This window comes from Tribolium castaneum, chromosome 2, assembly GCF_031307605.1.
Source record: "Tribolium castaneum strain GA2 chromosome 2, icTriCast1.1, whole genome shotgun sequence".
Lineage (NCBI taxonomy): Eukaryota > Metazoa > Arthropoda > Insecta > Coleoptera > Tenebrionidae > Tribolium > Tribolium castaneum.
Genome location: NC_087395.1, coordinates 22639233 through 22655527, shown reverse-complemented (window position 1 = coordinate 22655527; position 16295 = coordinate 22639233). Strand labels below are relative to the sequence as shown.

At 41.1% G+C, this 16295-nt stretch overlaps 2 protein-coding genes across 4 annotated transcripts in view; both read right to left on the bottom strand.

Moving 5' to 3' along the window:
• mmd (mind-meld) overlaps positions 1-16295 on the bottom strand; it is a 161461-nt gene that overhangs the window by 2279 nt on the left and 142887 nt on the right. For 2 of the 3 annotated variants that reach the window (XM_064354726.1, XM_064354727.1), the window contains exons 5-11: positions 13585-13664; positions 9872-9941; positions 4972-5139; positions 1128-1907; positions 728-1082; positions 441-675; positions 196-388 (exon numbers count right to left, since the gene is read on the bottom strand). In XM_064354726.1, coding sequence (XP_064210796.1) covers positions 196-388; positions 441-675; positions 728-1082; positions 1128-1907; positions 4972-5139; positions 9872-9941; positions 13585-13664 — 1881 coding nt within the window. The remainder of the gene's footprint in view (positions 1-195; positions 389-440; positions 676-727; positions 1083-1127; positions 1908-4971; positions 5140-9871; positions 9942-13584; positions 13665-16295) is intronic. The other variant, XM_064354728.1, reaches the window with a different exon arrangement.
• LOC103314248 (pancreatic triacylglycerol lipase-like) lies at positions 7101-8495 on the bottom strand. The gene is made up of 4 exons (XM_008199710.3): positions 8150-8495; positions 7814-8104; positions 7404-7763; positions 7101-7357 (listed from the first exon to the last, which is right to left on the bottom strand). The coding sequence occupies exons 1-4, from the start codon at positions 8196-8198 to the stop codon at positions 7140-7142; spliced, it is 918 nt and encodes a 305-aa protein (XP_008197932.1). The 5' UTR covers positions 8199-8495; the 3' UTR covers positions 7101-7139.

Sequence of the window (16295 nt, the reverse complement as noted above, 5' to 3'; positions counted from 1 at the left end):
CAGTTTCGTCCTGGAGGACGACACTCAGCTCCTTAGTATTTTTGACTGAGTTTTGACTCTAACGGGGTCTAAGGGGCTTCCGAAAATTTTTGTTTTGTTTAATAGTACGTTTATTAATCAATTATTTGCTGATCTCTGCCTTGATGTAATCTTTTTTTATTAAACACCACTGGTGTGACTCTCCTTTATACTCACCCCATGCCCGGAGCACTCGAGGTTGGGGTTGTTAGTAGGACACTTTGTTTGGTCGATGTATGGAAAAATGCTCGTGCAAGTTTGATTAAGGCAAATGAGGTTATCTCCGCAGGGTGTTCCGTCCAGAACTAGGCCGACGGTGCGGTGGGATTCTCCATCGTCGCTACCACCGGAGGAGGATCTGTAAATGGATCTGTTTCGAGTTTATAACTAATCCCATGATTGGTCCCTATTGAGCGACTTACTTGCATTCGTACTCCGTTCCCTGAATGGTGATGAATGTCCTCGAGAAGGGCGGTTGGTCTGCACCCGATCCTATTAAAGGCTGTCTTTTACCCTTCTGGCAATGTAAAGTCCCACACTTGACATTTTCCGGTGCACATTTCACGAACGTATTGCTGCCCACACTGCCGCAATGGCCGTTGATCGAACCTTTCGAATTGAACTTTTCGAAACATTGATCGTCGGCCGCCGTTCCACCTGGAAACACGTTTCCTGTCTTCGAGATGAGTTAAACCGGGGCGAGACTCACCATATCCCCATATGCTCTGGCACTGGAGCGCCAAAGTGGGACACACTCCGTTAAAGCAATAACCCTTGTATCCGCAAAGATGTCCGTTCTTTTTGAACACGTCCACCGGACACTCGCCGCTGTCTCCTGAGCAGTACTCTGGCAAATCGCATTCGTTGGAAGGCTCCCGACAGACGACGCCTCTCTGCTTCAGCATGCAGTTGTCGCAGCACGGTCCCGAGGCGCATTGCGCCTCCGTCGTCAATTTGCAAGTGATTGGGTCGCAGCACGGGTCCACACTCGGGCACTCGTCGATGGTCCCGCAGTCGCAATCCTCCCCGTCCTCCACGATGCGATTCCCGCACGTCCTCCGCACCTTCGGTTCAAATTGAGTCCAGAGCTTGCGTTTGCTCGCGCTTACCTCTAGTTCGTTGGGCTTGTTCAGCAGGCAAATCCCGTTCCCGGTCCTCAGCCTGTCGATGTAATCCGAGCGACTGCATTCGGAGAACTTGTACGGCTGGATGTTGTGCTGTCCGATGATAGCCTGGGCCATGATGCAGCCGTGCCAGTCCCTGCAGTGGCACTCGTTCCGGCCGTCGTCGTGTCCCATGCCAATGTTGTGGCCGATCATGTGCGCCATGGTCCCGGCCAGCAGATGCGGCTCGTAGGTGTTGATGTCCACGCTGATGCCCACGGCTTTGGGGGTACACACCGTGGCCGGGACCGCCATGCCGGCCTCGCCTCCGACGAACACCTCTCCGGTGAGCAGCTGCGTCGTGTCCTTGTCGATCTTGAACAGCTTCCGCGACGTGTAGTCGTTGAAGTTGGTCAGCGCCCTGCCGATGTCCTCGTTCCGGTTGATCTGGGCCTGGTTGCCGCCCTGCCAGGTCTCGATGTACACCACCGAGACCCGGGTGTTCAACGTGCGGAAGTACAGGTCGGCGATGTTGGCGATTTGGATCGAGTCGTGGACGACGTCGGTCCTTGTGCTGCCGTTTCTTTTCTCGAACATTGCCTTGTCGATGACAATCGCCGTTTCTATGTATTTGGTGGCCTCGCGGACGTCACGTTTTATTCGCATGTTCGATGATGTCGGAAGGAAACCCGCGTGAGTATTCAGACGCCATTCCATGTTGCCCGAATTGGCGCAACCTTTGTTGGCGTTCGTTCGAGCTTCAAATATCACGTGTGGATGTTTCTGCTAAAAAATAGTGAAGCTGTGCAGTCACATTTGGTTCGCAAGCAGGGAAAAGGATCTGCCGCCGACTTCTACTGCGCTGGACCATCACGATTTCGCAGAAAGTCGTAGACTCGATTACGTTGAATAATTGATATTAAACGGTTTTATCGGACTAGATAACCGAAATAAAAAACGGAACGGTCGATTTAGTCTTTATAGAGCCGCCGTAAATATAAAGGAAGAAAAGGGCCTTTAAATATTGCAAGTTTAGTTTTATTGCAGCCAATATATACGGATAAGTACTCTAGTATAGGAAAACAAAGTGAAAAGAAATCAGGTAAGGTATTTCAGCGTTTTCTCCTCCACACCGGGCTGGATGGAGTTGGCTGAAACGCTGTTTACATGGAGCAGGACGTGTAATATGTTACCCGATAAGAGCGTACGGCCTAATAAACTACACACACTCGCAATTCCCTTTCCTAAATTATTATAACGCCCGCAATTAATCGTGCTAATAGATGGTGGTCTCCAAAAGTTGCCTTCAATTACCAGATATTATTCCAAATTAATGGTTTGTTTTGATTTGTCGTCGGAAGCATCAGACGGTTTTAATTGTGGCAATTATCGGTGTTTACTTAAAACAGTGTGTATAGTTGCCGGGGGTGATCCGTTTCGTGTTCGAGCGTTCGCATAATGCGTTTGGGTTAAAAACGGAATAATGGCCGTCTATCGCAACTCGAATTGACAATCAGCTAAGCATCTGGTCCCTCGGGTATGTTGTCTGAGGCGGGCGAACCGGGTCAGGGCAATCCCTTGATTAGAAACACGCCAGTGTGGCCATTAAAAGAGGATTAGGCCGTTAATTCCGACTACTTCAAGCGCAGAGTAGTCGAATGGACCGGCGATGCCCCTTTTCGCTCGTCCGCAAAACTCTCCGACAACTTTTATAATTTTATGGTGGTGCAGATTATGCGATAAAAGGGACAGCTCATTGTTCCTATACCATTGTTTCCACCGAATTCCACACACGGAAAACCAGCTTATCGGATTAAAATTCGCATTGTAATTGGAAGGGGAATATGAGATGCATATTAAAAAATCAAGGATTTTAAGCACAAAAAGAACCTGATTTATGGGCACAGGCGCTCGGGGCCTAATTGGACGAGAAGACGCTCAAACGCCACATACTCAACGCGCGTTAAAGGCTTGTCAAAAATTGTTGATGTTATTTTTTTTTAATTTCAATTTATTTTTTTTATTTTTATTTATTTAGTTTATTTAGGGGAAAATGTTTAATTTTGTTAAACATAATGTATGACTTTTCACATAATGTATGACGATATTCGTATTTAGAAGAGATACTTTCTAATAGATGGATTGGACGTGAGGGAACAATTACGTACAGGGCTTTCTCTCTCAGTACCTGTGTTATTAATGGATAAATTTGCCTGACACAGTTTATTAAAGAAAAAATATATGTATGAAATCTTAAAAGCTGTTTTCAAAATAAAATTCACGTGGCAGTCGGCAGTTATTTTTTTGGACAAAGAACAGTATTTTTTGAAAAAACCAAAGAAATCATTAAAGCCTTTTAGGTTTTAAACAATTTTTTTTGCTGCAGAGCAAATCTGGATAAGATTTGATTTCTGCAAAAATATCAGAAAAAAACTTTGGGATGGCGTACCAAAAAATAATTTGTCTTAATACGAGAAAATAACGAAATATCTTGAGAAAAAAAATTCAGAGGTTATTGTTTCTTCACAATTTTTTTGCAATAGAAGACTTTTCGACTATGCTTTGTATTTTGCAAAATATAATGACACAGCATCTTGAGATTTTAAAAAGCAGTTTGTCGGTTTTACAGAAATGCTTTGACTAGGCTTTATTTTCTGCTTCAAACCTTCAGCTTAAACTGTTATAGGCCCAGTTGAACAGAGAAATTTTCAGATTGCTCTTTTTGGTTAAAAAAATACAAATACGCACCGGTTATTTTTTCTTAAAGCTTGAAATGGAATGCATCCACGTAAAAATATTTTATAATAAAGCATACTTTTATTGTATTTGTGAATTGGTTTGTTGTTCTTTCTGTGTGTAATTATGCGGAAAGTCGGGATTTAGGACAAATAAACATGGTTCCAATGCCTTCTTTTTACTTTTTTATTGCTTTTCTTAATAGCTCGTTATTGTTTTTGATGAATGTTTGAGTTATTAAGTTAAAAGTTTCGAGTAGTTCCGGTTGCGGTTTGAAAATGGGTGTGTGAGCGTTTTTGGCGCTGTCGTATAATCAGGACAAGACACGATTGGGTGATCTCCGATCCCGGAGGACAGTGGACTGGAGCAAAAACAAACAACACTCCTTCTAAGGAATAATTACGGGCCTTCGGGCCTGATCCGATCCGGAGACAAAAACCCGACCCGAGATGCCACCACTTAGAGTCTTGTCCCTTCTGATTGATTTAATTAGGCATGAGCGATAAAAAGGGCAGTCGAGGTGATGTGATTGTGCAGAGTTGGGTTTTCGGCTCCGGCCTCGTTTTGGGTCTTGGTAGTGACGTTAGTAAATTAACATCTGATTGGTGTAAAGTTTTTGATGGCACGGCGGGCTTTAATCGGGTTCGTGTTATCGACAGGGGGTTCCAACAGGGCTGGTGTACCGCCGAAAAGGGAAGGGGGTAATTGGCTGTCAGTTGTCACCGAGCCCTCAGACATCCGTACCGACGTGTTCATTAAAACTTATTCCAATTAATTTTAATTAATCCGTTGAAACGTGGCATCGCGGGTCAGTTTTGATTCCGCATTCTGTGAAAAAATCGATGCAAATATCAATCTGCCCGTCTTGGCAGTTATGCGCCGGCGATTTTCCGGCGGTTTTATTAAAATTCTCAGAGACCGGCCTTGTGCCCCGCATTCTTCTGACCGGAGATTGGCATTTTAATTGATAATAGCCGGGATATGAATCTGGTGATTTTATAATTGCTTCTGGACCCTGAGCAGACGAACGTGCCTTAATTTCCGTTCATGCACGGCATGAATATTTGAAAGGAGGAGATTTCGACACTTTTCGGCGGCAGATCCGTTCGCTTACTTTTTGCGGTGCAGTACTGACCGAGAGGTCTCCTCCGTAGAACGGGTGGATGACGAACGTCTCGTTGCCCAAGTGGATGACGCCGCTGACGCCGTTGCACGTGTGGAAGGCGGCCGAGGCTCCGGGGTAGTCCTGGACGGTCCCGTGGTAGTAGCAATGTTCGATATCCTGTCAAAAGACGGTAATAGTTAAGATCTTGTTCGGCAAACGTGACGTTCGATGAAAGCCCCGATTCGATTTAATTATTATCGAGGTCTCGAGGTCCAATTCAAATCTTGTCGTTCCATTAATGGATACTCCCAAAGCTAATAAGGATGATTTGGTATTTAAATAAGTTCTGTTTGCTTTAACCCAACTCGAATCTAATTGACTAACACTATTTTCTGAGCCGGAAAAGTCGAATCGATTCAACCGCCAGACGCGCTCCGCATCGATTGATTTTTTAATCTGTTTGATTTTTTCCGAAATAATTACACTAGTCACATTTGCATAATGCAGCCACCAATATTCATGCATTTCACTTGCAAACGTTATTATCATTAAACAAATGCGAATAAATTATTCCGATAGATTTTTAGCGTATTGCTGGAAACATCGGGCATAATGAGCCAATAAATCAAATTGGGGACATTTGCATATTTACATAGATTACAAACGCAGTTATCCGACTGATTTTTTCTGCATCAAGGTATCATCAGTCGATTAAGAACCGCTTGAACCTCCTCTTCTTGTTTCGTGTAAAGTATACAGCTGTAACAACATTACTAATTCTGAAACTAAAACCAACAATAACAAAGTTATGATATTTAAGCCGTTCAATCCGATCGTTAGCTAAACTTCACTACAATACTAATAATAGTTTACATGACCCCGTCACAAAATCCAATTTGTTACCCTAGAGAACAATTTATTTCTTCAATGACAAACCAATTTTTATTTTTAACATGTTAACACACAATCTGGCTTCCTTCTCCTATACAGCATGTTCCACGCTTGTGAAACTGTTTAGTTTTTCATTTTTCTCGTTTTGTTTGAAGTCGGGCTTCTAGACAAAGTTAAAGAGGAAACCTTATTGAGTTGTTACGTCAAACAACTTGAACACCACTCAAAAATCGCTGTACGTTCTCCATGCTTTTATCAAGAAACGCTAAATTTTACGGAATTGTATTTTACGCGCTAAATGTCCAGTTTTGCTAAAATTCATCATTTTCTGCTCTGAAATAAACAGTGGTTGATAGTAAATTTTTAGACTCAATCACTTTTTCACTTTTGGAAAATAGTACGAAATAATATTTTATTATTTTTATTACTGCAGACAGATATGATTTAATGTTCTAGTTTTCAGTATCCGTTTACATGATTTTTTATCAAATTTTTGAAAGCAAAGTTATGTGTTCTGTCAAGATGAAAAATTGCGTCATTGAGGCTCCTTAATCCAAAGGATGTGTGTCACGTTGGGATACGGTGATGGAAATAGATCCAAACAACCGTTTCTGCCGTTAAAAATCATCTCACATAAATAATTGGTTTAACAGTTTGGAACTAGAACACGCTGTATATCCACAGTTCGCGTGATCGCTTGTAGCTACTTTAGCAAAGCGACGTAACCTTCAATCCAACGAATGAGAAACCTAAATTATACTGAAATTACAGGGGAGCATGTCCCGACAGACAACAGAACTTATTCAGCGTCACTTTACGGAAAAATTGATATCAACTTTTCCGCTTTGGAGTTATTCGTATGATATAAGCTTCCGCCGTTCCGTTGGAATGGCAGCGGAAATTGTTGGGAACTGCTGCTCTAGCTTTTACAAAAAGTGCATTTCTCTAGCAACGTAGAGCGTCATCTGAGTCGCAAAGCGCTGCAATTTACGACTGTAGTAAAATTGGGAAAACCGCACAAACACCGGAAATTGCAATAGATTCCGGTAAATCCGGGAATTATAATATCTCGACGATCACGAGCTATAAAAACCATCCGCGGCCGTAGCCACCCCTTGAGTCAGTAAACAAACCTAAAGCACTCTCTTTGAAGGGTTCTTCCAGTATTTAGGGTCTTGTGGATTGTTATTATCACGCCGGTTTGGAACATCACTTGAGACGTGTCGCGAATAAGACAACGAAATTTTAACGTAACTTTTTTATTAGACAATTATTATAAAATACAGTTAGGGCTCTAATCGGTACGGCGGTTGTGGCTGCGTTTTCAGAAAATACGTCCCCCGGTCCACCGGATTAATCTCGCCCCCGAGATCAATGATCCTGCTCTGCTCGCAATCCTTCTTCTGGAAGGACTCGTAATTTTTGCACTGTATTGCGAAAAGACTTTGCGGCTGTGCCACTGCCTGGATGTAAAACCTGTAGCTCATGTGGTGGCTGCAAAACACTAGAAATCGCCAATTTATCTGCTTTTTCCGCGAAACCAAACTTACGAATGTCGTTTTGGCCGAAGTCTGGGCATCCAGGCTGGATTGCCACCCCGTTATTGGGGAAAACGTCCACCGTGCCGCAAGCGTAACTGTAGCCGAACTTCCCCCGATCTGAGTGTATCACGAAAACGACTTCGGCGTCATTCCTGTCCAAGTGTTTCCGATTGATGTTAAAAATTCCCTCAAAAAGCGGTCCCGCAGGATCCAACGCCGTGATTCTCGGCAATCTATAGCCGGTTTTTCGCAAAACGTATTGACCGGCGTATCCGGCAATTTGTCCGCCGAGTGAATGCCCACATATTTCAATATTTGATAAAGACACGGCCTTCAGCATGGCCAGAATGAATTTTCCTATTTGATTTCCTGCAATAAATTTTGTGCCAAATTGGGCTTTATTGAGTTCTCCGCATTACCAACTGCCACGCTTTTTTTGACGGCGATCGGGTACAGCTCTGAGGCCACTTTGTTGTAGTCCACGTGTATGACGTTGTAGACGACGTCGGTGCGCGACAAGAAGGCATTTTTCAGGTCTTCGAACCAGTCGGCTGTGCGATTTTCTGACCAGCCGTGGATTAGTAGGACTGTCCTGGCGTTGTCGTGCAGATTCTGCTCAATGTTGCTCTGGTCGAGCTGGATCAGCTCGTAGAAGTTCGGGTTTTCTTTGGTGAACAGGTAGAACGTTACGTCGTTAGCTTTCACTGCGACTAGAACTTGTTTGAGAATTTTCCTTTTTTCAAAATTTTAGTCACCTGTGAGAGCGAGCACCACCACTGCACTAATGCTGCCGGCCCGAGCCATGTTTTACAATAGAAATCTTGGATTGTGAGAACACAAATTTTATGTTGCAATTGCGGTTGTTACGTTATCAAGGATATTATGAACATATTCCGAATTAAAAATATTTTGAATAAGTTGAGGATAAACATTTAAATAAAGACGCTCCCGCTGGCGATATTGTGGCATTACCATTCAAAAGAAATGCAAATTAGGCGTAATTAGCACTGCTTCGTTAAAGTAATTGTTTTTTGCGCATCAAATTTATTAAATTATCGCTGTTAATTTCGAAGGCGTGCCTTCATTTGATTTATTTACCCGCAATAAACGACAGCATAATTAAGACTTTCTTCTGTCATTCCCTGGTTCATGCTCTAATTGTTCGCCCAAAACGAGCTGTTTTGTAATTGCTTATGAACAATTGCAACAGAATTGGCTATCGCACGCCACACACCGCTGGCCGGGTGACATAATGCGGGCCATTCGTCGAAAATTTCAGCAGCCGATCAAATTTCTACACAGTGTCCGAATTCAAAATTATGCGGTCGGGGCGCAATTTGCTCGCATGGCATCAGGGTTTTCGATCACGTCTTAATGGGACTTGGATTGAACACCTGAATGATTTTCCGAGATCACCTCGCCTTCAAGTGAAAAATCGGCTTTAAATTCGCCAAATGGATTCTGTTTTCTCCAGGGCTCCACAAAGCTCTTACACTCAGATTTGTTTATATGGGGCAATTACGCGAAAGAAACGGTTCATTACGATTTGGTTTGAGTCGCGAAATAACATATCAAGCAAAAATTAATCCCTTTGTGAGCCACTCGGTAAGGTTCGAGTGAAAAGCCTTAATTATCTGCTCATTACGGATTATAATGATATTTGTTACGTAAATAGACGGCCTTGGAACTGTTACGTACAATTAGAGCGCGAAAGTTAATTAATTCGATTTTTCTCTTTTGTGAAACGACAGCTGTGTCGAAATTTCTGATTAATTCGTCTTAAATCAATTTAATAATCACGGGGGACAATTAATACAGGCGGCGGTGAGGCTTCGCTTTTATGCTAATAAAGCTTCGGCACAATTTTGAAGAGATAAGTTACGGACTCGGTACTGCATAAATTGTAATTAACTCGCTCAAAGGATTCTACTTTTATTAAAACCATTCCGATACTAATTAAATATTTTTCTTTATTCCTCGACTGTGAGCATCGGGTTGCTCATTTGTTGCTAGTTTGATCTAAACACTCGGCTTCGACCAATTATGTCACAAGTTGGTGTCTGCCACTTTGTACATTAATACGTAATTGGTTACTTCAAATATTTGCGCTCTTGTACTGGTTAGTGGAATCTTGCACCAATAACACGAGCTAAGTGAGTTTGCTCAGAATTAGTAAACATTTTAATAGATGTCGCCATATATTTCTGCTTAAGACCCGATTGTTTGTAAGCCAAGCTTCCTAGTTATTTTACTTGACTGTGATTAAATTTTATCTGATGGGGGATTTTGACGCGAAGGTGAGCGAAGAGTTCGTTAAGGAAATGCCGGGAAGCACACAGAACTGGAGGTTTTACGAGTAATAAAAAACAGTTCGGGATTCAAATGTCGTCGTTAAAATATTAGCGTGGATTAAGTCACGATTTTTGCCATTTTGACGGGTAATTTAACAAACAAGTGGGAAAAGTGTAACCACTGACCTGCTTCGAAACCTGTTCGGCTCCATTGGCTAGAAAATGTTTCTGCATGATGTTCGGTGCGATGAGTTGCCTGCAAAAAGCGTAATTTGATTAGAAAAATCGCAAACGATGTGCTTAAAGCGCATTCATTGTGTTAGTTGTCGACAAACAAATTAATCGAGGACGCAATTTTTTTGAGTGTTCCCTAAGTTAATTTGCACGAATAAATTCCGTTCCGGCTAACGAACTGTCTGATTTTCCGCCTCTTTTTCGGATGATGCAAACAAATTAATCTGTTGCCATCCTAATTTATCAGAACGTATTTACAATCTCGCAATTAATTTATCCGAGCGAGCTAAAGTTCGTCAATTGTGTAAAAAACGCAGACCTATCGTCGTATCTCAACAGTTGCGGTTTCGTTTCCTATCCCGGGCCATTAATTAGTGCGTGATCATAAAAGTCCATTAGATCTAATGTATGAAAATTATAATGTTTTTGCCGGAAACACTCCCTTTAGATCTACCCCCATTGAAACGCTTAACGGCCTTATTTTTTTGCCGGGAAATGTCACGCTTTGCCCGTTTTTAGGTCGACGCACTAATGCTGAACCGATCTCGTAAATAGCCTTTCCTAAATTGCCCCTGTAATGCGGATAATCACGTTCATATCTATCTATTATGGCCGACGGGGGCTAGATATCAATTATTTGTCAATCAATAACCGGAACACGTTATTTAATCATTCGGAGGTACACTATCGCGACCATCATAAATTTCAACTCGCTTTTACTGCCTACGGCCCGCTTTCCATACCCCCTTCATTAACCGGGAATAGCAGCTCGGGCTTTATTTTTGTTTTTATGGGCCTCGAGACCGTCCTCACGCAAGAAACTCTGATCTATTCACATCGTTCCGTTGTCCCTTTTGTCTCGCTTCTATCAATAAATTGTGATGCCGCATCGGAAATCACCACTGCCGACGCCAAATACTCACCACAGATGATGAACAAGGCACGAGAGCGAAATCAACGGACGTTTTTAGGCCAAGTCGGGAAAATCAGCCACAAAATGAAATTTTTACAGAGATTCCTGCTGGTTTTGATATTTAACCGGCAATTGATTTTTGATATACGACAGCGCTTGCACTGACTTACTGCGATAATCTCCAGTTATTTGTTGCTTTCGACGTGTTCCGGCACCATTATTATACAAAAGTTGAATTAGAGTGATTTATAATATTCCTGCTAAACAGTTTATCATACATTTAGCGGCTGTAAATTAAAATGATCCAGTTTAATCAAATACTGTTTCCGCATAATTCATTCACAATTTAAAAATTGCTGGTATTTTTACACAAGCTTCAAAATTACTCCAAATGCCACTGATTATTATTATTAGCAAAGTAAAGTTAAAACAAAGTATTGCGGTTATTAGCACGTATTCTGTAACTTTTTTGTATTATAATTTAGAGAAATGAGAAGTGGGTCATCTGTTGATCGTGTGAATAGAAATGGTTTTCCTTTATGGGATTTTGTTATGTTCTAAGCTGCTTTGAGAGAACGTTTCTGCGTTTTTATTAGTTTTGAACTGGCTTAGAGTAAGATATAATTGCCACCGACTCGCTGGTGGTTTTATTTTGAGTTGGTTGTGTCTTGCTGGAGTCTGTAAACGCGCCAGTCGTTGAGTAAATTTTTCAATTTGTTTGTATCCGTTTTATGGTGTCTGTTGAAATTCCGTTTTGTAAAAATGGTGGAGGCGCCGGGATTCCGCGTCATAAACCGTCCACAATATTTTTCCGGCGCGATTTTTTCTCGTAGTTGAATTTTTAAAATCCGCACCGACTTGCCTACAATTCAAGTGGATTTTCGAGCTCGTTCCCGTTCAGACGTCAGTTCAGTCCGTAGGAAAAAGTGACGTAACTTGTTTTATGAGCCGCGGTGTAAAATCTTCGGTGTGAATAAGCCGATTTCCGTAATGTTTCAGACAAAGTTTTCCGCTTCTTTCGTTCAATCGAGTCGAAAAACTTTTAAGTTTATTTATGTATCGAATTTGTTTGTCGATTTACGGGGTAAAAAATATAATAAATAAATGAGTCGTGCCGCATCTGGCGCCGTGATTCCCGACTCGTGCGGGATTTATCTTGAGCCCCTTGGCCACGTATAGACCGAAAATTCTTAACACAAATTGAAAACTGTAGAAATGTTCCGGGCGTGTACGTGAGGTTTCCCTATATTATACAGGAAACGGAAAGGAAAGCCAACTATCAATCACTGTCCAGAAGAGCCTTCTTAACCTCGGCACTGTGTTTGTGTGATCCTTTTTTATCCTGTCGACCCTCGGGCAACACTTATACAGACCGCCCCGAAATGGAACAGAAAAACGCGTGTACAACACAGCTGCGAATAATTTTCTTCCAGTCAACTGGGCAAACGCTCGCTGAAAATTTTCACGAATTAATTAAGAGAGGTTTAATCGGCCTCGATGACACTTTTACATGGCGAAGGCCACACGTCCGCCATTAGCTCCTCTCTAATTTTGTTATCGCACGCCCTTCACGAGAGAACGAGACGCCACACCGCGATTTAAATCTAGTGCCTTTTTGCCCTCTTACCACTAAATTTATATAAACTTACGTGAGCGGCAACACTAGCGCCGCATTAATATGCGACACTCGATTTAACCCACGTCACCTTTGCCCCAGCGCTTTATTTTCTTTCTAAACCGGAAACTTTTAATTAATCGGACATGATAAGGCCAAGCTGGATCAACATGCGACTCGCGGCAGCTCACCACCAACAAAATTAAATAAAAGAAAAAGAACCCGAGTAGTGTTTCAAATTGTATTTAAATAAATTAACCACGTTCTTATGAAAATGTGACCCTCAAGCCGGGAGCCAGGATTTGCGCTTTTTAAGGGCCTGTTATCAGCGTGTTTGAGGGCCGGCAAAGCTTTATTGATCGTCCCGAATAAGATTCTGATCTAATTTGAAGTCTGACGTAAAAATAGCGGACCTTCGTCCGGCATCCGTCCAAATTTGTCGTCGCAGCCCATCAATAATTCTGTCTTTTTACGATAGTTTGCAAAAGCTTAGGATCGAGTTGTAAAGGGCGAGATCCCGTTGATATTTTTGAGTTAAGTTTAGTGTTTCTCCAAGCCATTATCCGGCTGGACATGTGACCGAGAAACACAGTGAGAGGTTTTTTCCGCGCCGAAATCGTTAACGCTTCTTGCAAAACGAAATAACTCACGAGAACGGTCATTTTTCACACGCTTTTCCTTCAAAAACTGGACACTGACAGAACACTTCAAACGCCCCCGGCCAAATTTATTATTGTAGGAAAATTATTAATAAAAGCACGAACGTCGACGAAAGGACCCTTCCAAAACATGATATTGCTTGTGTGAAAACACTCTCCGGTTTTACACTTCCTTTGAACGGAATACGGGCTCGCAGGCGTCGTGTACAATGGCTTGTATATCATTTTCGACGTGACTAAAATTGAAAACTGTGCTACGACAGGTGCGAAATTAACCGAGTGCTGCGACAGGCCCTAACGAAGGGCCATTACAAGTTTAAAGACGTCGTTAAGGGCCTTGCTTGGGTTTTTTAATTAATTCGATAGTCGTAACTGTTATCAAGTTGCCATTTTCTCCCCTCCGAGATTATTAAATATTGAATATTTGACTCTGCTCCTCCATGTAACGTTCTAATGGATTTTAAGTTGTTTTACTTACGTGTTGAGTTCAAGATCCAGGCGAAACTTGTGGTTGAAGGCTTTGAGGAGAAGCGAGGTACGATGGAAGTGTTTGCCGGTCTGAAACAATAACATACCTGTTTTAAGCGCCGCTCAATTTTTTGCATGAAATAATTGAGGATCTGTTTGTGTGTACCTTGCGGTAAATGTCTACAACTTTGTAGATAAGACGTATTTGCATATCTATGGCGAAATAAGCAGACATGGGATAATGAGGAATAATTAGACCATCAAGAATATTAATAACAGTTTCCAAGTTTAATACAACTAGTAACACAATAGTTGGAACTGGGTCTTGTACTATCATTGTTTTAGAGCATTAAGGCCGTTCCGAGGTCGCTATTCCATCAAGACTGCGCAAAATAAATCAAAGTCGAAAAATGGTGGATGCGCCGGGTAATTTTTTGAATGCTTCCTTGCGTAATAGATTCAAATCAGAGGCGCACCCGCCGTAACACGTCTGATAAAACTTTTATAGACAATATAAGAGACGTTACGTTATTTTTATGACAAGATACTACATTCATTGCTACAGACTCATATTTATTCATGACCAAATCGGAATAATGTATCTGCATTACAAACAAGCCATAAATTTTATATTTCTCAATCAAAAAGATTGTCGGAAACTGTGTTCCCGGGCAAAATAATTAAAAAATCAATCAGGGCCGGTTATGATTGTTTTAAAACAGTGCGGGTGCGTGAAGAATAATAAACGAGGACGCGGCTCTGGAGGATTCCGCTCGTCAGTCGCTAACTCATTTGTCGACACTTTGACAGCTACATTTTCCCGATAGGCAAACCTTGGGACTATTTATCAAATCCGACCCGACTCATTCTTTCTTTAATGCTTGCCAATGCGCTTTTATACAGTTGAAGTTTGCGCCCCAGAGGATCGGAAAAAATTAATTGTGGAACGCGAGTGAATAGTTTAATTAACACTTGCGTCTTTGTCCGGGAACGCGGCTCGTTCAGACGATAACAACTTTTTCTCGTTTAGTACAATCGTTACATTCCGCCTCACTAACGGCCCTTAAAGAATAATAAAATTTAGAAAAGTCAAGTGCATGCCTCGCTGGCTCTCAGACGGAATTATTAACCCGACTTTGGCGCAAAAAGCGAAAAATAAAATCCTTCCATCAATAACATTCGCGTTGTCTTGTCAAATACAAATTTAATATCCGCCATACAGGAATTGTTTCTTGAGGCGATACATCCAGGACTTGTTGCGCTGGAAAAACGCACGTCGCAAAAACATAAATTCTCGGGACGCCCTTATTAGGATTGAAAGATCATTCCGATGCTTAATTTACCCGAAAATTGGGATAAAAGTGAACGCAATCGGCCCCGAGATTTTTGCTTTATTAATCGAATTTCACGGTAATTTCAATAGCGATGCTAGTGTTTTTCAACTCCCATGGAAATATCAAAGGTAACGCGCCAAGCGAAGCGAGAGAAGGAGACAGTTCAAAAGACGCACAGATTATTATACGTTTAGGAAACTTGAACTGACCCTCTTGAAAAGCTTAAAATTTACCCGAAATGAAGTAATAAAATTGTAAGCTGAAACTTTTCCACTGTATGACCAGATTAAGTGAACAGGAAAGGGAGGATGGAAGAACGAATTTTAGACTAGATTGGATTTAATGAATTTAACGTGTTTGACCCGGCGCATGCACCATTTTTGTATCACGTCTTTTGCCATCCAACCCACTCAAAGTTCCGCATTACCTTGAAATGCCTTCTTCATTACTATATCATTAATGCTTGAGACTGGTCATAAATTTTAAGCGTTTTACTCTCTTTTGACAGAAGGGATTTGTTATTTTTGGCAGAAAACATGAGTAATGATCTTTGTGATCTATTTTTCGTAATGACTAAGTAATAATAACTTAAGTTCCATTAGACAGTTTCTTCGGCCAGATTTTATGACTTCTGGCTGGGTTGTCTGAGTTTTCAAAATAGAATGATATTGTTCTTGCACCTTCTTAAATAAGGATTCATTTGAAATACTTCTTATATTCCCTATCTCTTTACACATAGAAAGATTTAAGATTTCTTTGATCATTTTATTCGTTAACACCTTATTTGGGAATACAAATTTTGTTATCTTAGCTCACTGAATGATGTTTCAATTTACTACTTCTTAAACGAACGTAAAATCGTAAAGACTTACTCGTTTTAATTTAGCTTTAATTTTCGTTTCTTTACGGAAAAGGATGTGAAACGTTTTCCTTTATTGTTAAAGATATACTGGTAGTGTAGCTCTAATAGATTGGTAAAAACTTTGAAACTAGGAGGTTTACGACTTTGTATCAACGTACTTGAAAAGCACAATGGTTCTTACTAAGTTTTCGTATTTCTTAATAAATTTCAGTAAAAATCAAAATTAAATATTTCCCTCTGTACTGATTAAACAACTTCGATAAAAAACTGTTTTATCTAGAAATGCGGCATTGTAATGATGTTATATGCGTAACATCGGACATATTACACTAGTAGAACATGCTCTTGGCTTTTGGACATTATTTTTCGTAACTTTTTCTTGATTTTTCCAATAAAACGACGTTTCTGTATCTTTTCTCGTTCAAAATTACTTGTTACGCACAAATACTTCTAGTTTAGATTGCTTTTTTTCAGTTAAAAAATTATATAAACTTAAATAATTAAATGTCGCAGTCGTAGATAAAA